Genomic DNA, 22661 nt, shown 5'->3' on the forward strand with positions numbered 1-22661 from the left:
GACAGTTGCATGGTCCAATGAATCATGTTTTCTGGTCCATCACATCCATGGGTGTGTACTAATAATATGCCGATTTCCGAACAAAATCGTGGCTCCCAGATGCACAGTTGGATAGAGACAAGCCAGTAGTGGGGGTATAATGGTGTGGGCAATGTTTTAATGGAGTACATTAAGACCCGTAATCCCCCATAGGACAATCTCTGATGTCTGTGCTCTATGTGAACGTTGTTGTAGACCAGTTTAACCCATTTATGACAACAGTATTTCCGGCCGGAGGTTACCAACAGGATAATGCACCATGTCATAAGGGTCAAATCACCAGGGAGTGGTTTGAGGAACATTCCAGTGACTTTCAAGTCATATCTTGGCCTCCAAATTCACATGACATTAATCCAGTAGAATGTTGTGGTACCACCTGGAAAACCAAATTCGTGCTGCCACGCTACACCCTCGCAATGAGTGTAAATTGCAGGACCAGTTGGTTAGTGCTTGGTACCAACATACCTCAGACTACATATTGGTACCTTGTGAAGTCAATGGCATGCCAGGTGCTGACAGTTTTGAGGGCTAAAGTTGGTCCTACATGATATTAACAGGGTGGTCATAAAGTAATGGCTCTTCAATGTATATGTTTTAGAAGACAAGGTTTGCCAAACAATCATGAGGTATTTCTTTAGTAGGAGAGGATATCACCTAATAGCATTTATCTTGTGCACAATTTCTTTAATGAAGTAATCCCAAGGATGGGTCTGGATTCTGTGACATTATTATCCTCCATGCTTCCCATGCATTACATCTATGAATCTTGTTTTCTGGGGGTTTTGTGAAAGAGATAATATTTTAAAGAATTCTGTGTACTCTGCTTAAATTGTTTTTTTTTTTTTTTTTTTTTTTTTTTTTTTTTTTTGGCAGCAAAGAATGAACAGCACATATCTTGACCTATGAATTTCTGTTGTAACATAGCTGAGAGATTTTGAGAATGTGTCAGAATTGATAGTGGATGTTTTGAACACCTTCGAAACCATTTGTGTTTTGTGCATATCGAACACCTGAGAGACTAACAGTGTTTGTTAAGCCCATATCACACGGCGTTTGTTTCGCACGAACAACTGTTTCGGACAATTTTTCTGCCTGGTTTACTGTTGAAAGAAAGACGTGCGACTTTTTCCTTCCTTTCGAAAAAAGTTGCAAGTTGTTCATTTTCAACCAATCAGCTATCAGCGCCGAATGCTGTTAGCTTGTTTGTAATGGAGAACCAGTTTCCCCTGTGTTAACCCCAAAGCGAGCTGTGGTGATTGGCTGTTGTGACAAAGCAGAAAAATTGTTCCAAACAGTTGTTCTTTCGAAACAAACCGACGTGTGATAGCAGCCTTACTGTAGTGAAATATTCACTTTTGGTGCAGAAGTTCCGTAAAACTTCATGAAAGTATCTATTTCATGTATTTAATGACATTTTAAAAGTTAATTTAAATGCTACTATTAATAATTTAATACTTTAAAGATGATTTTAACAGAAAATTCAAAATATTTTTAATATTTAAAATAACATTATTGTGATATTGTTACATGCATATGGGTTCATAATAGATTGAATGCACGCAGCTTCAGTGATTGGTTGATAAAATGTATTTTATCACAAGAAACACTTCAGAGGTCTGGAACTTTCCACAAAAGTAGTCTTACAATGCTTGACAATATCACAGAGTAGAATCGGTAGTTACATGCAAATTACTACGAATGTTAAGCGCAACAGAGTGCAACTAAAGAGTGAAGCTAAACTGGAGATAGTTGTGGGAATTCATGCCGAGCTAACGGCTAACAACAAAAACTGAGAGCAGATGCTGTCTCTAGCCTTATATAGTTTTCGCTTGGCTGCCGAGATATTTCTGGTATTTTCTTTTTCACAAAATGACTTGAAGGCCATATGAGAGTCAAGTTACAGTTACAGCTAATATAGTGATCAATTACAAAACCTATTACAGTGATACAGGGACTGGAACAAAATGTCGCCAGTGCCAGCTTGGCAGTATCTCACGAAATTACCATCTAAGAAAAGAAAGCCATCTATCTATTGGTCATGCTCAATAGCATGGTGTGTTATCATCTTGAAAGATGTAAACATTGCTTCGAAAGATCCTAAAAATTGAAAAAAGAATTTTTCTTTCAAGCATATAAATATATTGGCCTGCATTAATTTTTCCTTCTACAGTACATAGTCTGCCCACTCCATATGCCAAGATACAGCTCCATGTCATAATTACAGTAGGATGCTTTACTATAGCTGTATTACGATTTGGTTTAAATCTTTTAAAATAATAGCATTATATAAATGTGATTTCTGTATTAGGTATCAAAGGAAATGTTGATTTATCAACATTTCACTCTAAATAATTCACTCTAAATAATTTGACACCATTATCGATCTACAGGCAATGCTATGATCATGTAGCCATTGTAGTCACTTGAGTCTCAGTTTTTCATGAAAGAAAAGTTTCTTCACAAGCTTTTGGGCTCTTAAGCCATTTTCAGTCAGTCTTTTATTTACAGTCCACCTTAAGTGAACAGCTTGTCTGCCACTTATATCTCAAGTTTTCATAACTATCAAAATAATCTTTTAAAAATAAATTCATGAGATTTTGCTAATTTTGTATTACTTTTTGTTTCTATGGTGATTTTCCAAATATATAGTTAAACTGATATTATTACTGCATTTACTAATTGTTGAATGTTAACAGCTAAACGTCATAGTAGTTTGATGGCAAGGTGTTCTTTTGTTACACTTTTTGATATTTTATCATGCGTAATTAATGTTCTTTAAAATAATGTAAAAGAAATTCAGAATTATCATATAGAGTTAAGCAAGAAACTAAACTTTTTATTGTTTAACTGTGCTTTTTATGAGCTTATTTTCCTTTCACAGTTTTTCAAATACAGTTCAAAGTCCGTAATCCGTACTCGTCGGGACTTCGGCGATTCCGGATTAAGGGTTTTTCTGGATTATAGATCAATTTAAATCTGGTAAGATGGTATGCAGAAATTATACAATTAAAAATATGAAACCGTAATTTATGAAATAAAGAACAATTCTAAAGGGTATCAAAATTTACAAAAAGAAAAAGCTTAATATTTATTTGTTTACTTTATTAAACATTTCTTTCAATGTAAATTTTTTAAGTTGCTTCATTTTTTGTGCTAAACGCACATATGTGTAAACATTAAACGTGCATACTTAACATTAAACGTGCATGCTTAAACGCATTACGCGCATGCATAAAGCATACAAAAAAAAAAAAAAAAAAAAAAAAAAAAACATTTGTGGCTTTGAAGTCTGGATAATGGATGTCCGGATTACAGACTTTATACTGTAATACCATTCCTTTAAAGTGGTTAAAAGATTTAAATTCTATATAAAATTTGACATGGTGTATAATTTATTAATTATTTAATATATTAGATGGAATTCAAATTAATTTTAAAATGTGATTATATGCTCCAAATTCGTGTTTTCAAGAGATTTTGCAGAACTTTTGCACCAAGCTTTATCTCCTTTTGCTGCACCCTTTGTACTTATGTCATTGATGAAAATCTACTAAGCACCCACCTCTCTCGATTCCAATACAAATTCAAACATCTCTGCATCTTTTATATATTACTGCAAAGTTGTTGACATTTTCTGATGGACTATTTCTTGATGGGGGTTGGAACTCAAGTCCAAGTACCCAGCTGTTGCACCATTATTACCAGCATAAATGTTTCCATATTTATGCTTTGAATGGGGAGAGTGAGCTAATTAGTGTTTAATTTTTAAAGCAGGAAACAGTGTTCCATAGCAGTTTTATAGAACCTTAATTTTTTTTTTTTTTTTTTTTTTTTGTATGGCTACATAAATATTTCTTACCATATAGTGATAAGATTTATATGATGATATGTACTTTATAGTGCTGTTTGATTCTTCATGAAATTGATTGAAATGAATGTTTTGAAATTTGATAATATGTTACTCAAAAACTGGAACTATTTCTGTTTAGTCAGTTAGTAAATCTTTTTTTTTTTTTTTTTTTTGTTTCAGACTACCAGAATTCAGTATCCACAAATACGGGTTTGGATGAAGTAATTAATCTTTTATCCTGTGTTCCTGTGCAACAATCAAGTAACAAGTTGAATAGTTCAGACCAAAATTATTTTTCTTATGCTCCTACTGAACAAATGTATCGTTTAATACCAAAAGGCTCCACTTCAGTTTCTAGAAATTTTAATGCAAATCATTCATGGTCCAAAGGACCTAGAGACATTGCTTTAGGATATGATTCATGGATTTGGAGAGTAGATAACATGAATTGCTTTGGTTTACCATCAAGTTCTGATGTCGTGAAGAAGCCTTTGGAAGGGAACAATAAACTTCTTGCTCAGTGGGAAAATAAAGAACTTCAAAAGTAATGTGTCATTAAATTTTAGCTTATTTATCATTTTTTTCCTTCAGTACTTTTCTAAAACTGCTGTTAAAAATAGCTTAATTGCAGTTAGTACTGTGTATAGTTCTTGATTTTAAAATATAATTTTTAAGTAGGCTATGGAGATATTTTTGTGTAACTGAAATCCTATTAGAAGAAAGTTTTGAAGTTAGGAATTAATAATAAACTTAAATTGCCTATTTATTTCCTGAACTGTGTTGGTTTCCTGTAAAATGATAATAATGTTAGACTAATAGAGATGTGACTTATATCAAAGTACCAAAAGTTAAAAATGAAGTACAAAGATTTTAATTTTTCATACTTATATTTTTGTACTTTTAATGCTGATTTTGAGTATTTGAATTTGACACACATGTTTTAGTATAATGTCATGGTTTTTTTATAACTCGCAGTTGTAATAAGAACTTTAACTGTGCCCTAATTTTAAAGTTATTTTATACTGTCTGTATAATTTTTGATAATTGAGCTTATTTTAAAGATGTATAACAAATGCTCAAATTAAGAGTAAAATGAAATGTTAAAATCTGTAATGTGAACTTTTTCTCTTGAAAATTGTAAATATCATAAAGAACTTGGAGAAGTTGAAGGTAAAGGAAAACTTGTAAATATCATAAAAATGAGAACTGTTTATGTTGTGCCTGCTAGTCACTGAATGACCAAAGCCATGAAAGACTGGTAATTTCATACTAGGTACTTAATTCCTTGCAGGAAAATGGGCAAAATGGTCACAGGTGTTCTGATAGTTTTCGCATGTTTAAAGCTATTATGAACCAGTTAAATTTATTCACAAGGTTCTTTCCTCAGTATCAGATATTTATCAAATAGTAAAATCTCAAATTGGATTTCATTTCATTGTATATTGGTGACAGTGCAGACTCTTTTGGAATCGAATGCAAGTTTCGTAAACTTTATTTTGAACAATAATAAACTGTGTAGAGCAATGGTTCTCAAACTTTATTGCTGTACTCTCCTTTTGTCATTATGCAGTTGAGCATCATTCATCCCTTGCCAAGTTTTCTCCCAGATGGTGCGTTCTAAATAATATGTAGAACATAAAACTGGTTTTCTAAATTTTAATGTGGTATACATGTGCAGTTAAATTTAAGCTTAATTGTATTTAATAAATTTGTTTACTAATTTGCGAATTATTAATATAAACATTTATATTTAATAATATTTAAAATATATTTTGTAGAGGCATTAGGTTATTTTGAAGCAGAAGAAATGAAAAATGAGCAATGCTCTTGCCGAGACGCGAACCATGAACCTCTCGAATTTGTGTCGAGCGTGCTGACCACTGCACAACCAGGGCATGCTAAGAAGGCGGACGAAATATGTTATAATTTAATAAATATAAATAAATAAATGAACATTTCTGTTGACTTCGTTGTGATCAAATAATGTCTAAATTAAAAAAATTCAGTCATTTTGGGTCAAATGATTACTTGACTGTTCTTCGCTGTAAGCTTTTTGTGACGATTTGATTGTATGAATCTGAAGTTGAATCAAGTCTACCTGAGACCAAAAAATTCCTTAGTGTTTAAGAACCTCTAGTCTTTTGAGTTTTAATGGTATAAATATGACTGTTGCTTATTGCATAATCTTAAGTCGTTCACTTTGTCATTTGCTATTTAGATTTTATATATATGGAAGACAAGTATTTCTGTTAATGTCATAAAAATATGATATTGATAACCATAAGTTAATATTTATTGTAAACAGAAAATTCATATGCTTTATATAGCATATGTGCAGCTTCAATGTAGTTACCAAGCTGTGCTGTAACATAATTAATTTAGGAAAGTTATTCAAATTTAAATACTCATTTTTAACAATTTTAAGGATTTCACTGTGACTGAAATGTCATAAGCCTTTTCCTTAAAAATTGTTCAAAAGGTCCAAATAGTGGCATGTTATGATTTTCACTGAAGAAAGTTTGGTTTCAAGATTTTTTTTAATGCATAGGTAAGAACAACAATGCATATTTTGCTGTAGTTAATATACAGTTTGAGAGCATGGATGCTAAAATTAATTGCATTATGTTATATTTTTTAATGTTGATGAATGCAATAAATTAATGAACTGATCATAATCTATCTAAAGGAAGAACACAATGCCATCAAAATTATATATTTGTCACATCACATGTCTTGTGCGGCATTGAAAAGAAAGATATTTTTATACAAGTAGAAATATCTGGTATAGTCTACTTGTGATATTTTTTGTTTTTATTGAAAGTATAAATTTTCAAAAATATGATGAATAGGTGGTCAAGTGCGCAGCATTGTTAAAACAACACATGATCAACATGTTGACCTTCTTGCTTGTTCACTGCTTTCTTACACATGCTTTGGAATAATATGCTATGAGGGACTGCCTTCACCTTATTGAATCTGTTTATGTGGTTGAAACTTGGAATTACTGCATTAGTATAGAAAGAATTCTCTCACGGTGACCGTCCCTTTTGAAAATAACTAATACTTCTAAAAATATAAGTACTAGTAGTAGGTATCACGTACTGATACCAGAGCTTATCCAGGTCACATGAAAAATCTGACTGCATATGAATGCCACACTTTTCCTTTTAATGATTTTTAAATATTAAGCAAACATTTACTGGAAAATAAGGATGTTAGGATATTAGCATTGACCTATTTCACCATTTTTTGCACATAATTATCTCTTAATCTGAGGGAATGAGTTATGAATTTGCATCAGTGTTTCTGCTTTCCATTTTTGCTTTTTAAAAATAGTTTGTCGTGCTTTTAAGGTATCATTCATTCTGTTTCAGTGCAGTTATATCTTCTTGTTATTTAGATGCATAGATAACTCCATTTTTTTATATTTAAATTTGTCTGTAATGTGCAGTGGTGTCAGTTTGTATCACCAATAATGTGTTTTGAAAAACTTTTATATCAGATTTCTGTATAGTGCACTCAGCCCACTAGTGGCTAACTGCACAAGACCATTGAACACTGGTATTTTGAGCTCTGTTCCAATTTGATGGACAAACTGGACACTGATGCTGCCAGTTTGTTCATCAAATTGGAACAGAGCTCAAATATATAAGCCATGTGTAACATGAATATAAGCCAGTTTTCCCAAAATTCTTTACAAAGGCACCCTTTCCTTGGCAGAAAGCCGTCATATTTTTTTTTGATTAAGTAAAAGCCTTGTTGAGAATAATAAGAATCTATTAGTTATTTAGTAGCTAGTAATAAAGAAAATTTGTCAGATAAAGATTTCAGATCACCATTATTATACCCGAAACTTCTTTAGCCTGATTATAAATTGAAATTTTTGTCCTCCCATTATATTTCCAGTTTGGATTGTAAGCTAATTTTTACCAGTAGTTTATCACATTGGCATTGTATAATGATGTTTCAAAATAAAATACATCAGTTCAGAATATCATTAGATCAGTTGAAGTGCTTAAATATAGATGAATAATATAAAATGTAAGGGATTTATACCTTGTGCCTATTTATTAGAAATGAGTATATGGCAAAGTAAGTTTTAGCATGATTTTAAGAATATACACACTTTGTTCAATATGAACATCACATATTTACACAGTTTTCTTCTTTTGGCTTTTCATAAACTCTGTCAACAATGGCAATCAACATACTGCCTGGAATTCTTTGATACATATTAGTCATGTTCTTAATTTCCTGAGCAGTCTTGGCAGCTAATTCTTCAGGAGTTAAATTTGGGTCATTTGGAATATGTGGAACAACATAGGTTCTTAATTTTACAGGAAATCCACCATAAATTGAAACCACAGGCAGACGAGTCTTTTCATATACTTTTCTTAACCAATGACTGCCAGTCTTTACAGATATAAAAGCTTCTCGTAAATTCTGTATAGAAATTGGAATTATTGGTACTTCTGTCTCTAAAGCTACTTTTGTGAAATCGATATTCTTCATTACCAAACTTAGCTTCAAGAACTCCACCAGGTGCTAAGGCAACAAGATGCCCTCCTTTTAAATACTGGATGCATAGTTGAAAAGAACCTACAAATAAATAGCCCACACATCCATTAACAAATTTCAACCTGGTATTTTGAAAAGAAAATTATCTTCCACAGATTTTGTACATCTTTTTTAATCAGGATAGTCTTAATAAATTATGTAATAATAGTCAAGTGGAATTGCTTCATGATAGAAAATAAGTAATGCACCACCCTCTTTAGAATCTGGAATGCTCTCTCTACCACCTACTTCATAGCCAAGCCACAGCCAACCTAGAGCATCCCATGCTGTAGCTAATGTGTTTCTGGCACAGTCCCATACATCTCGGTTGTATGTGTCATGTAATCGATACTGATACCGATTTGCATGTACAAACAGAGCAGACAGAAAGAAAAATATGAATAAGATAAAAGGTAACACAAAAGCAACCAGAATAGGAGAGAATAGTCAGATCAATCAGGATACAAAATAAATATCTATGTATTGCTCAAAGATATGCCAAGTATATGCCAAGTGTAAAGATGAGTAAGTATGGTTTTCAATTTTCTCAACTAAATCACATATGAAGTTCAGAATGGCAGGATGATCCTTTCTCATATGTAGCTCATATATCTGTTCTCACCAATGAAAATCATCTAAATTTTGATAGCTTTCAAAGCATAATACAGTCAAAAGTCGTTGATCCGGACTCGTCAGGACTTCAGCGATTCCGGATTATCGATTTTTCTGGATTATAGATCATCAGTTTAAATATGGTAAGATGGCATGCAGAAATTACAAAATTAAAAATATGAAACTGTAATTTATGAAATAAAGAACAATTATGATCTAAAGGGTATCAAAATTTACAAAAAGAAAAAGCTTAATATTTATTTGTTTACTTTATTAAACATTTCTTTGAATGTAAATTGTTTAAGTTGCTTCGTTTCATGTGATAATACTTTCTCTTTAATTCTATTAAACAGACATAATGTCTTGTTTAGTTACAAAGTTCCGCTGTTCAAGTCCTATAATTGCTGTGTCGAGAATACCAACTAATTTGTCAATCGAAATTTTTTCGTTTTCAATAACCTCTGTGTCACTTTCTTCGCTATCGGAAGCAAATTATAATGACGAGGAACTTGATTTAAATCATATCAAAGACGGAGTACATTGAGATGAAATACTACATTTAGTAAGGAATTATAAGCCAAATAAAATAAAAACATCTGCCCTAAAGATAAGGATAGTGCTGACAGATCAACTTCCAATTCATTGCACGCCGCGCCGCCAAGTGTAAAGATGAGTAAGTAAGGTTTTCAATTTTCTCAACTAAATCACATATGAAGTTCAGAATGGCAGGAAGATCCTTTCTCATATGTAGCTCATATATCTGTTCTCACCAATGAAAATCATCTAAATTTTGATAGCTTTCAAAGCATAATACGAGATGAAATACTACATTATAAGTATCGAGATGAAATACTACATTTAGTAAGGAATTATAAGCCAAATAAAATAAAAACATCTGCCCTGAAGATAAGGATAGTGCTGACAGATCAGCTTCCAATTCATTGCACGCCGCGGCAGTTTTTTGGGGAACTTCAAAATTTCAAGGCCAAACCCATAACGTTGGGATGTTTAAGCACAAAATGATATCTACCAAACATGTTAATTGAGTAGTTTCAGATATTAAACTTATTTTTAGTCAACTTGAATAGTTTTATATTGTTACCACCAAACTGTAATACTGATTGTACTGTTTTAATGCAGATATTTATATGTTTCTTATCTTTCTTGTCTTATGTATTTTCAGATGGAACTCTGCAGTTTGTGAAACAGGAAGTTCCAGTGATGAAGGGTCATCTGTCCATGGACCAGAAACTGAGTCCTCTAGTATGAACAGATCATTTAACAGAAATATACTGACCTCATTATCAAGCAGGTATATCTGCATTGTTAATTGATCTGTTTCTAATTTGAAAGTCTAGTCAGTAACTAGTAGTTAAAAGTCAGATAGCATTGTTGTCCTGGAATCAGTTTCCACTGAAAGGTCTTTATGTAGTATAAATATGAGCCAATTTCCCTTTGAAAGTTTTCAAAAAATATTTTGCCTGGTAAGACAGGCATCAAATGTTTGCCATAATTATATTAGGGCCCCAAATTAACCTTTTGCATTTCCCAAAAGAATTTTTAGAATGTGCAAACAACTTAAAGCACTTTTAACTTGAAAATTTTATTGCAGATATTAAAATATTCTTTCTGAAATCCATTGATTTTCTACCATATAGTGCCATTTGATTGCTTTGCTATCTCGATAACCAAGAGGTTAAAGCAGTTGAGTGGTGAGTTTCTCTCTGGATGTGATTCTCGTGCTACAGATTGTTTGACATTCCTTTTTGCTTTTGGAATGAAAAAAAAGGATTATTAGCTGTCAGAAATGGTGGTGATACCAAAAAATGGCACAAAAAATCACCCTGTAGATTTGTTTACTTTTTCTTCCTCATTATATATATTGTTCATTTAACACAAACAATATATATTTGATGTTTATACTTTTGGGTAGCAGTTTAGCAACCAACTTACCTGAATCTTTGTTAAATAACTTTTATTAATTATGATATCATAACTTGCATTAAATCCATGATTGAGAAACATGCTAATTTAAGGTTGGCCAAAATTCAGCCCTAGCTTGTCATAGGTCTTAGAGAAAAAGCTTTACATTTTGAGGCAAAAACCACAAAAATCCATAGTTATTCTAAAAATGAAACAAATTCTGTTCTTCAGCCAATGCTTGTCTTTTGCATGTCAGCCATTTTATACCGCACCATCCTGTATAGCCGTGCCCATCCTTCCGTCTTCCCTGTTCTGGAGGTTTCCACCTCCAGGGCATTGCAGGTGTGTGGAGATGATAAGAGTTCCATTCTGCTGAGTTACATAAGGGGGATATGGAAGAGCTGACAATGCTGATTTTATGGAAATGGCTCTGCTGGTAGTTGTGGTCTGTAGTCAGTCTGAAGATGGCCACAGCAACGTCTTGAGGCGTATTGTTGGGAGGGATCTTGAGATTGTTTCCCATTTTTTACTAACAGCAACTACCCTCCATATGTTATCCATGGTCTTTCTTGACTGTTGATGTAATTTTTCTCCGTATTATGTATGTTGGGAGTGCGTTGGCAGAGGCATAGAGCATCCTTCCTTTGCCAGTCTGTCTGCCTGTTCATTTCCTGTGATGTCACAGTGCCCCAGGACTACATTCTATATGAATATCTGTTTTCTCCTTAGTTTGAGGAGTTTTTCCTGGCACTAGGTTACAAGTTATTCTTCATAGGGTTCTGTCTTCATAATTGCTTTTATTGCAGCTATTGAGTCCAACAGGAAGACTACTTTTTTGTTTGATGTCCAGGTGAGGGCATTTGCTGCCTCCCTCACAGTCATAATCCCTGTCAAAATTTGTCATTGATTTGGCAAGGAGGGAGTAAAAGCTGGCTCTGTTGTTGTTACTGATACCTGACCTATCTGTGTACTTATGAATCCATAAGGGCCCAGAGTATTTTATAGCAGTTATTTCTAGTGTTGCTTGCAGGACATATGGACAGACTTTTTATGCATCTATGCCTAGGAGAGAGATCAAAAAAGGTATGTCAGATGTTTCTTGGCTGCTCGTGGGTCTTCTAATGGGCAGATGAGAGAAAAATTCTGCAAGATATTTGCTGTTGAAAAAAAAATTTATGTTAAATTTTTGCAGTTTAAAAATTGCTTTAACTTTTTTAATTGTATGTAATTTTGCATTTAAAAAATATGGGGTTCTGTGCAAAGTTGTGCAAAATCACTTAACAAAATTAGCTACTTCTGATTTGATATATTCTTTTTCTGCTTCTTTTCGGAATAATAGATTGTATAAAAAACATATAATGATAATTCTAAGTAATATCAGACAGGTGAAGACTCTTCAATGGAAAAAGTTGTTCTTGTATGCCTTTTTTAATATCATATTCTTGACAAACTTGTACTGTTAAAAAAATTGTCCTTTTTTGTTTCTATATTTTATTGTATTTGACTGATCTCAGAATAGAGTAGCACTTACTTTTGATGACTTATTCCTTATTATTATTTGATCCATTATCTTGAATTTTTATGTAATGCATCTTATCTAGTTCTTTAAAAAATTATTCTGCAATAATGTGTAATAAAAAATACCAAATTGGTGTATTTTTATGGAGTTCCTTTCAGTGCTGTGATTTAAATTTGAAACATAAGACGTGCTGTTGTCAGGCTTACAATATATCAGGGGTGGCAAGGGGTGAATTTATTAAAAAATTACGTAAATTGTAATTTATGATAAATATTATTTTTTTGGTGTTTGAAAATTAGAATGTAGCTTTCTTTTACCTTATATGCTCTACTATTTGCAATTGTATTAAAACAAATATTGTTTTCATTGAAGTAATCCACTAATAACACATTTTATATGAAGAAACATATTGATAAGTCAAATCCAGTTAGCCTTGAAAGAAGCAGCTTAAAATTTAGAAATTGTTTTTAGTAACAGTGGAGACAAAAAACTTGTTTTTAAGATGCATTTTTCATATAAGATCTGAATATTAGGCTAGTCATTCAAAATTCTGTTCTGTGAAGAAATACGTGTAAATTTATTGTCATATATTTTTAAGAAATATCCACTATGATAATTAAGTACGATTTTAACATTCAAGGAGATTGTGCACTGTTTTCATATCTAAATTAAATAAGTGTAAAGTATTCTAGAACATAATAGCTAGAGCTAGTGATTTTTCTGCAAGACATCTGAAGAGTCTGTTCAATCAGTCGAGTTAACTGTACAAGTACTGAAATATGACTGAAACTGGCTTATTAGAAATTGAATAATTTCCTGGCTTATTTGAAGTTGAGTAATTTCATTTCAACATGCTTCAAGGTTAATTATTTTCTTTGAAACATGATTCTGCAATTATGAGTATTGCAAATATTTCTTAGTAAAGATTAGATTTCTTAAGTATTGTAGTAATTATTATGATGATTTAAAATCATAATTTTATTCATTAATTCATTCATTCTTTCAGTAATGATGCAGAATAATATGGCATATATGATATTAGACATATGCATACAATTGGTTTATAAATTGTACACTATTATAATTTAAAATCATTTCATGATAGTTTTATTCATTAATTCATTCATTCTTTCAGTAATGATGCAGAATAATATGGCATTAGACATATGTATACAATTGGTTTATAAATCGTACACTATTATAATTATTGTCTTATCGATTAACTATTTTATTTATCAGCTACAAAATTTGAATTATCAGAACTGACATTGCTGTCACGTGTTTCATACTGAGTCGATCTTAAACTTTACAGGTGGCACAATAATGGTGAAAGCATGCCAGGTGGATTGGAAAGTGTATCAGAATCCAAAGATGAATATTTATGGGTATTGCTTTTATTTCTTTTATCTTTTTTTTTTTTTTTTTTTTTTTTTTTTTTTTTTTTTTTTGTGTGTGTGTGTGTGTGTGTAAAAATTGACTTAAATTATTTCTGAAGGCTCTTAGCTATCAGATTTTCTTTACATATAATGTTGTTACTTTTATGAATTTTTAATTCATACATATTCTATAAGGTATACTTTTTAAAATTTTTATTGCATTACAAAGTCTTTTAACACTTAAAAACAGCTGTTACTGTTTTCACCACACCAATAAAACTTCATTGAAGAGCCAAGACATGACCATCTTCTCAATAATGCATTGTGCGACCTTTGTCCTGCAGAACAGCTGCAACTTGCCTTGGCATAGATGCCACGAGTTCTTGATAGATGACTAAAGACAGGCTATACCTATTGTCTAGGCATGGAAAGTCAAGATACTCTGACATTGTGGTGATTGAGCTCTGAGTTGCCACTCCATGACATCCCAAATGGGTTAAGATCCGGTAAGTTAGGTGGCCAGGACATTAATTGGAATTCATTCTTGTCTTCCTTGAACCACTCCAACACAATTTAAGCCTTCTGACATGGAACACTGTCCTGCTGGAAGATTCCATTTCTAGCCAGAAGGACAGATGCCATATAAGGATGCAACTGATCCGCAGTTATGTTCAGGGAGTCCGCAGCTTTCGTGGTCTGTTCCACCATGACTAAGGCTCCCACAGCTGCCAATGAGAATGTCCCACAAAACATACTGCCAGCCACCACCAGCCTGTGTATGACCTTCTGTACAGGGAGAAGCAGCTATTCACCTGAAAGACAGCATACCCTGACATGACCATTGACATCATGAATGAGAATTAGTGATTCATCTGACAAGGCAACTGTCTTCCACTAATCCATGGCCCAATCTCGATGTTCTCAGGTCCACTATATGTGTAGTTGACAATGACGCTTGGTCAACAGAGGCACACGAGTGGGATGTCTGCTGTGCAGTCCCATATCAGACAGTTCCGGTGAATTGCATGTTCCAGAACACTTGCACTCAGACCTGAGCTATATTGGGCTCTCAGCTGAGTCACAATCTGGTGCCGATTTTTTTGTACCAAGTGAGACAGTCTGTGATGTCCTTTATCTTTGATGATTCGTAGATGTCCAACACTCTTGGCATCTACTGTTGGTTTTACCATCATCTATCCGCTTTGCCCAAATATTAACAATGGCAAATCATGAAAAGCCTACTAATCGTGCATGGCAATATAACTCTCATGTGGTTTGCTATAACCAATTAACCATAGAAACATTCATTGAGGGAAGTGAAACACTACATGTCAAAATAGAAAGTTGTTCTTATTAAAGTTAGAATAGGGAGAGGCACAATGTATACTTCATATGTGATTATGGGTGCAACAGCCATCCACAATACAGTTACATTTTAAATGAAGAAGACGGCCAGCAAGCAGAGATGCGAGTTATTCAAGGCAGAGCAAGCAGCAAAAGAGGATGCACAGAACACAGCTGAAGTATAGGGTGTTTCATATTGAATGAATGGGACAAAAGAAAGCATACTTGTGAATGTTGTAATTACTTAATTTTGATAAATCAAATTTACAGTGAAACTATAGTTATTCAAGTTTCTATGCATGTTCTTTGTGTGTCCCATCAATGACATGGCAAATAACTATGTGGCATTCCTGTGCCTCCCACACTCGTGATAGAATATCCTTTCTTAGTGATTCGAGCACTTCAGTTATTCTCTGCTTCGGTTGCTGTTAAGTCCTGGGAAATGAAGACATGAACACTTTGACAAAACCTGATAGGAAGAAATCACGAAGGGTTTAGATCTGGGGATCTCGATGCCCAACAAAGCAATAGTATATTGTTTGACCCACCGCAATTAATCTGCTGCATTGGGCCAAACCCAATAAGCAATGGGGTAGACTATCGTTCATGTGCTAGTGTACATTTTTATGCCAGTATAGTAGAGCATCATTCTTGCTGCTGAATGATGCCAGGAACCACTTGCTCCAGCTGAGGGAACAACCACTCTGATAGCATATCTTGGTAAATGCAGCCGTTAATCGATTCTTCCATGAAGAAAGAAGGATCTGAAATTACTATTGTAGGAAAAACTATTGGAAATGGCACAGAAAATGTTCACCTATGTATTGTCATGCACATGTTCCATTACACCATGTGGATTTTCTGTGCCTCAAAATTATAAATTATGGAGATAACTTTGCCAGAAGTGTGAAAAGTGGCTTCATCTGTAAACACAAGTATATTCATGAAACCACTTACTTCCATCTTATTTTGCATATTCTCACAGAAAGCTTTTACACAATGGTTCCTCGGAACGTTTTCAATACCTGCACCGCGTGAAAGGTGTATGACTGGAATTGTAGACATTTCCGTAATACACGCCGCACCATTACAATACATGCCACACCATTACATCAGGCAGAATGAGTTCAGAATTTGCACAAGGCGTTTATTTTGTGGGACAGTAAAAATGTTTCATGAATTTTTCACCTACTCCAATTCTGGCTGCTCTTCATCCTGGGCTTGTTTTGTTTCACAAGCAGCCCATGTCCTAAAACTGCTTTACCCACTGTTTGATTTGTCCACTGTTGTGATGCTTCTTTACTGAATTTTGTGTGAAAATATCTTTGAATGAAAATAATTGATGATGTTTTGAGGTATACCAAAATGCATTTTACCGCTTTTGGTATATGTATGCAATCCTTCACTCATCCAACACTCCCACCGCTTTCGGACTTCAGCTTTGAAGGATTTATTACCTGACAAATCTAATGGTTGTAAGATTTTTGTCAAACCACCAGGAATTATTGTTTCAATCGTAGACAATTTTTGACATTATTTGGTTTTCACTGACTCAAGTAAATGAGCACACATGGAATCCATTATGAATAACCCTTTTGGTTGGAAATAAGATCCCATACAACGCTGCCAAACTTTTTGTAGCCACTGATGCATGATTGTTTCGCACATCCAGCCGTTCTCGTTTGCACAAATAATTACGTCATTAGGAAAATCTCCCTTCGAAAGGAATCCCCTTTAGTCTTTCGTTTAAAAATGATCATCAGCTTTAGCTTGCCACCCTTTGCGGCACAAGCTAACACACATGTAAATGACGTTCTTTCATGCCCTGTCGTAAGCACAGATACAGTTTTTGCACCAGTTTCCAGTTCTGTTTGCAGGAGAGTCGAAAGCTAACGGCGTTTCATCCATATTTATTATCTGTGACCGAAGAAGTTTTTTTTTTTTGTCAATAATATCTGTCGCATATTTTAGAAAAGATGCCTTTTTATCCTGCCAGTCCATTGGTAATTGTTGCCTGACTTGTTCTAGTATGCACAGAAATATTTTTTTCTTTTCATAAATCTGCTACACCTCCTTTGAAATCATTTATGTTCATCCATTTTGCTATAAACTTTGCTTGTAAGTTAATTTTTACAGTCGAAATTGCCATTCCCTTTCCTCGTTGCTCCTTTATCCAGTTTGCAAGGTCGTCCTCTAGATTCAGCCACCTTAGAGTACCACTTCTTTTGGGTCGTTTCTTTTGTGGCATATTTTTAAGTTCTTTTTCAGTTCTCCAACGTCGAATGCATCTCTCTTCTACATCAAACTCTCGAGCTGCTGCTCGATTTCCAATTTGTTCCCTTCTTACTTAAAAACTATCCAACAAGTACTTGTACCCAAACTGATGGGTCTTTATCTGGCAGAATGCCAAGAAAAATCTATTCATGCTGAAGGGGAAATACGTCAGAGTTTGTTATTGCGAAGCAGGTGGAGTCGTGTCCGCCTTTGAAAAAAATTGCAGAAAAGGCGGGGGGGGGGGAGGGGTTCTGGAAGATTCATCGAATGGCAGAGGAGAGAGACTATTCAAACTGATGAGAATGTTGATTTGAATGGGGGAAGAATGTTATTGTTCTGAGATCTTGTTTAGGGTGAATAAGGCATGTAGGTCCGTTCAAGGGAAAGAATGTAAACAAAATAACGTTCACAAAAAGCAACTGAGTGGTCTTTTGTGTGGGAACAGCACCAGTCTATGCACAATGACAAGGCCATCCAAACTATGTACAATGACCATCATAGGAAATATTTTATTTTTAGTGTGCAGAAACGGCGCACCCGCTGAAAATTTAAGTTTTAAACACATAAATGCAGCGCCGTTTCTTCCAGAAATTACGGTATTTATTTATGCATGAGTGTATATCTTTCATTATACATGTTACATAAATCCAGAATTTCATTAAAATGTATACTTTACTCAGGATGCAGTAAAATTCACAAGACTGTTTACAAATTTGTAACAAAAATGAACGATTTATAGTATGAAAATGCAGCTTGCATCAAAATCATACCATGAATTTAGATTTTTTTTAGCAAGGGGGATGGGAATGCTGACAAACAATGTTGCATTCTTATCCTGCTCTTTGGATGTGAAAGTAAGATTGCCTAGATGCTATAAAATTGCTTCAGTACACTGGGCTTCTCATTGTTAAATGTTCAGTATACCTCCACCACATGAAATCATATTCTTCTGGTATATGATCATACCATTCATCAATGTGTTAAGTGTATTTAGGTCCATGAAAGCAATTTTACTGTGTATATACTATTTTAATTGTGCTACAGATGATGAGCTGCTATATACACCTGGAGACTTGAGATAACCCCATAATAAAAAATTCATGGGTTTCAACTGCAATGATCGAGGCCAAGTTTTCAGGATATGAGTGCTTAATCAGTTGCTCAGAACAAAGTATCCTACTGAATAATACTGCAATGTGAAATATGAAGGGATTCAAACATGGTACCACATTCACATGTAAAATTTTCCAGTAGCAATGTCCTCTTGTGTAACACATTTTCCAATCACTTTTTGCGAATGGTTTTTTGAAAAAGAATGGGTTAATGCAAACATACTCAGAAACTGTTCCACAGAATGATGTGTAGCAAGTGGTTGTGCGTAGGGATTGCCTTTGTCCATATTTGAGAATTGTGAATATTAATACTTCTGCATAATGAAAAATATGTTTCATTTCCCAAAAAGGTATTTTGAAATTGCTGTGTATTTTTAGCAGTGTTTTTCAGTGTCCATATGGGCCAAATAATTCTTATGTGTATTTGAGCTGTGGCAGTTTTAAAATATTAAACAGTAAATGTACTTGAGAGATTTTTAACTTTTCTAAGCTTTTATATTGAAATGTTAGTGAAGGTAATACAGGCATGATTTATGAAATTCGCTTGCTTCTAATGCACTTGAGAGATTTTAACTTTTCTAAGCATTTTAACATTGAAATGTTAGTGAAGATAATGCAGGCATGATTTATGCATTTCACTTACTTATATTCATTACAAAAATTCTGGTGTTCATTTTTTGGTGAATATAAGCATGCAAATTATATAAATGTATAAAGTTTGATATGCTTGTCACCAAAAAAATTTCTTAAATTTATTACTGTACTTTTTAAATAAAGTTTTTTTAATGTTGTTATTTTACATATCCTAAGTCTATAACAAATTTAATATTTCTGTTAGCTTAGCACCAATTTCATTATTTATTATTTTATTTTATCATAAATTTTTAGTATTTTGCTTGATATTTCAGTACAGTGTGGTAATTTGAATTATTACTTACATAATTTTTTCTGTTCATCTTAGGAGGTGCGATCGAAAATAAGTACATGGCCATTGAAACAATCAGGTTTAAGAAATTCTGAAAATGAATGTCAGGAAAATGAAGCTTGTTCAGAATATTCTGATTTATATTTCTCACAATCTTGATCTGTTACTGTAACGTTTGTGTAAATATGTACAGAAATATATTTTTTATATTTTGTTTTTATGTTGTATTTTAAAGTTATGTGTAGATTTTGCACCACAGCCTTCAGGATATTGCTTTTGGGGAGAGGAGAGCATCTATTTGACTTAACATAAGCTGTCAGTTAAATAGTTTTGAAAGATTTGTTGTATCAAACAGAAGCACTGAAGTTGTTTGATTTTTATATTTCAAGAAAATTTTAAAATGAGTGCTTCTGGACTTTTAACATGTCACAGTACGTCTTGCAGTTATACTTAATTTCTTGGCATACCTTAAAGGGTAAATAATTTCATAGCACACTATGAAAGTACGTATTTCTATAACTCGATTAATTTCTTTTATTTGATGCTAAAGATTCAGTTAATAAAATTATCCTTTAAAATATTTTAGCGTTATAATACATAAGCATTCCAGTAACATTTTCTTTAAATTTAATGCCATGTGATCTAATGAAGATACAATTAAGTTTTGAATGCACTTGGAGCTTTCTCTCAAACATGTATGTATGTTACTCTACCTATTCTGTTAGTTTTTTTTTTTTTTTTTTTTTTTTTTGATCAAGTCCGTAAAACAGCAGAATAGAGTTAGCCATTTCAAGGTACCATTTTTCACATTTTCTAAAGCTTATTTTTTCCCCCTCCTCTTTCTTTCTTTTTTTTTAATTCATTAATTTGACAGTGTAAATTAATATATTTTCAGGCAGTCCTTGCCTTTTTTTTTATTAAGTTCATTTAGATATTCAAATAAGTCAGATGAGTTAGGTTAGACTTTGCATCGCACTTGCAGTTCTTTCGTGGCACATCAGTTGGGAATCACTGCTTTCCATGACAGTGTTCTTTAACTAACTCTATGTATGCACTCACATACTTAGTTCAGAAGTCCATTGCATTTAATGAATATGCAGTTTGTTTTTTAAAATTCAGTTAACATTATATTCACAGATTTTATTGAAAAGGCTGTTTAAGCTATTTCTTGTATCCTGAACAAGTATTTCTGAAGAAAATATTCCTTCATCTTGCACCTTTTTAATGAAAAACAACATAATTGCAGGATTTTTTTCTTTACAGTTTTACATGAAGATCTGTGAATCATATTTTTGCTTGCAATAGCAAATGAGAATCGTGTATCAATCTTGCTCTCTAGCAGATTAATTTGCATTGGTTTAAAAAGGGACTTTTCTGTTAAAGCTGCAACAGAGGCTATTTTTTTTTTTTTTTCATATTTCCTTATTGTCAAGTTTGCTAGTTTAGTTTTGCTTCTTTTTTGCCAGTAATTATCTTTATAACTATTGCTCACATACGCTTTTCATCTAATCAGTTTTTTCCCCATCTGGCAATGAATCTCACCATTCGGGTTTGACCAAGAGCCAAATGAGCAGTTACCTTGTTTCTTCTGGGAAGAGATATATTCTTCACAAATTAAGACTGCAGTTGAATAACTAATAAAATTAAAAGCTTTTCCTGGGGGCTTGAGCATATCTATAACCTCATGCAGTTATCACATTAAATAAGGTTAAAAGAAATTTAAACGGTGATGGAAATTAAAATTTTGTTTAATGGAGAGCATTAAATGGCTGACTCTTATCAGTTTGTTTTTGCGTACGTTGCTGGTAGAATAACTGACTAAATAACTACAGTATGTAAAAGGTCATTTTCTATATAACCCATGAGGCATGAAGGCTATTTGCCTAAGAGGAGGGGTGCCTTCTGAAGGGCTTTCTAAAGGAAACTCCCTTATACAGTACAAAGTCCGTAATCCGGGCACCCATTATCCGGAATGATCTATAATCCGGACCTCAAAGCCACAAACTTTTTTTTTGTATGCTTTACGCATGCACGTTTAATGTATAACAGATGGTATAAGCTAGGCTAAAATTATCTTTACTCATTCTAAGGCATTTCAGTTAATGTTGCAGATTGCTCTGTTCCTTAATCTTCTAATTGAAACGGGCTTATTATTTTTTGCAGACTATTAGAGCAAAAATTAATTTTAGAAAAATTAAGCTTCTGATAGTGGAGAAAGTGACAGAGAAGTTATCGAAAACAAAAAAAATTTTGATTGACAAGTTAGTCGGTATTCTCAACACAGCAATTACAGAACTTGTACAGTGGAACTTTGTAACTGAACAAGAAATTATGTCTGTTTATAGAATTAAAGAGGAAGTATTAGCACAAAAAAACGAAGCAAATTAAACAACTTACATTGAAAGAAATGTTTAATAAAATAAACAAATAAATATTAATCTTTTTTTTATAAATTTTGATATCCTTTAGATCATAATTGTTCTTTATTTCATAAATTATGGTTTCATATTTTTAATTGTATAATTTCTGCATGCCATCTTACCAAATTTAAATTGATTACCTGTAATCCAGGAAAACCCCTAATCCGGAATCGCCAAAGTCCCGACGAGTCCGGATTACAGACTTTGTACTGTATACATGTTACACATGGGGAAAATCATGGAAATGCTCATGAAGCCAGCCTGTTCACCAGTATTCAAGTTACTAGTGGTCAGTGACTTTACCTTTTGGCTGGTGGGCCTGGAGCCCACGGGGAAAAATTAAAATGTGACTCAAAGCGAAAATGGCATGCAACTTTCGTCCTTCCTGAGAAGAAAAAGGTATCTGAACACACCTATGTCTTTTTTTTTTTTTTTTTTGAATAACCCCTTCTGTTTATTATTGCTCATTCATTTACTTAGATGTTAGGAGTTAACAACTATTAATTTTCACAAAGCTTGCATAAAGTGATTCACAACAACACTTAATTGGAATAATTACATAACACAGGCATGTGCGAGTTCTTTGTTATCTTGCACTAACATTCAAATAGTTGGATGCTACAAAACTGAATTGAGTAACACTTTCTTAAAGATAAAATAATAAATGTAGGCTGTGTTCTGACACAATAAGCTTTTGGAGTATTTTGCTA

At 33.2% G+C, this 22661-nt stretch overlaps 1 protein-coding gene and 1 pseudogene across 2 annotated transcripts in view; one reads left to right on the forward strand and one right to left on the reverse strand.

The window, feature by feature from the left end:
• LOC118202872 (uncharacterized) overlaps nucleotides 1-22661 on the forward strand; it is a 45235-nt gene that overhangs the window by 20867 nt on the left and 1707 nt on the right. The window contains exons 5-8 of one of the 2 annotated variants that reach the window (XM_035375081.2): nucleotides 4070-4433; nucleotides 10242-10370; nucleotides 13813-13885; nucleotides 19568-19710. In XM_035375081.2, coding sequence (XP_035230972.1) covers nucleotides 4070-4433; nucleotides 10242-10370; nucleotides 13813-13885; nucleotides 19568-19690 — 689 coding nt within the window. In that variant the 3' untranslated portion in view covers nucleotides 19691-19710. The remainder of the gene's footprint in view (nucleotides 1-4069; nucleotides 4434-10241; nucleotides 10371-13812; nucleotides 13886-19567; nucleotides 19711-22661) is intronic. The other variant, XM_085809320.1, reaches the window with a different exon arrangement.
• LOC146992876 (DGAT1/2-independent enzyme synthesizing storage lipids pseudogene) lies at nucleotides 7994-9043 on the reverse strand (annotated as a pseudogene).

Source organism: Stegodyphus dumicola, chromosome X2 (genome assembly GCF_044657685.1).
Source record: "Stegodyphus dumicola isolate Sdum_Otavi_A_Nest chromosome X2, ASM4465768v1".
Classification (NCBI taxonomy): domain Eukaryota; kingdom Metazoa; phylum Arthropoda; class Arachnida; order Araneae; family Eresidae; genus Stegodyphus; species Stegodyphus dumicola.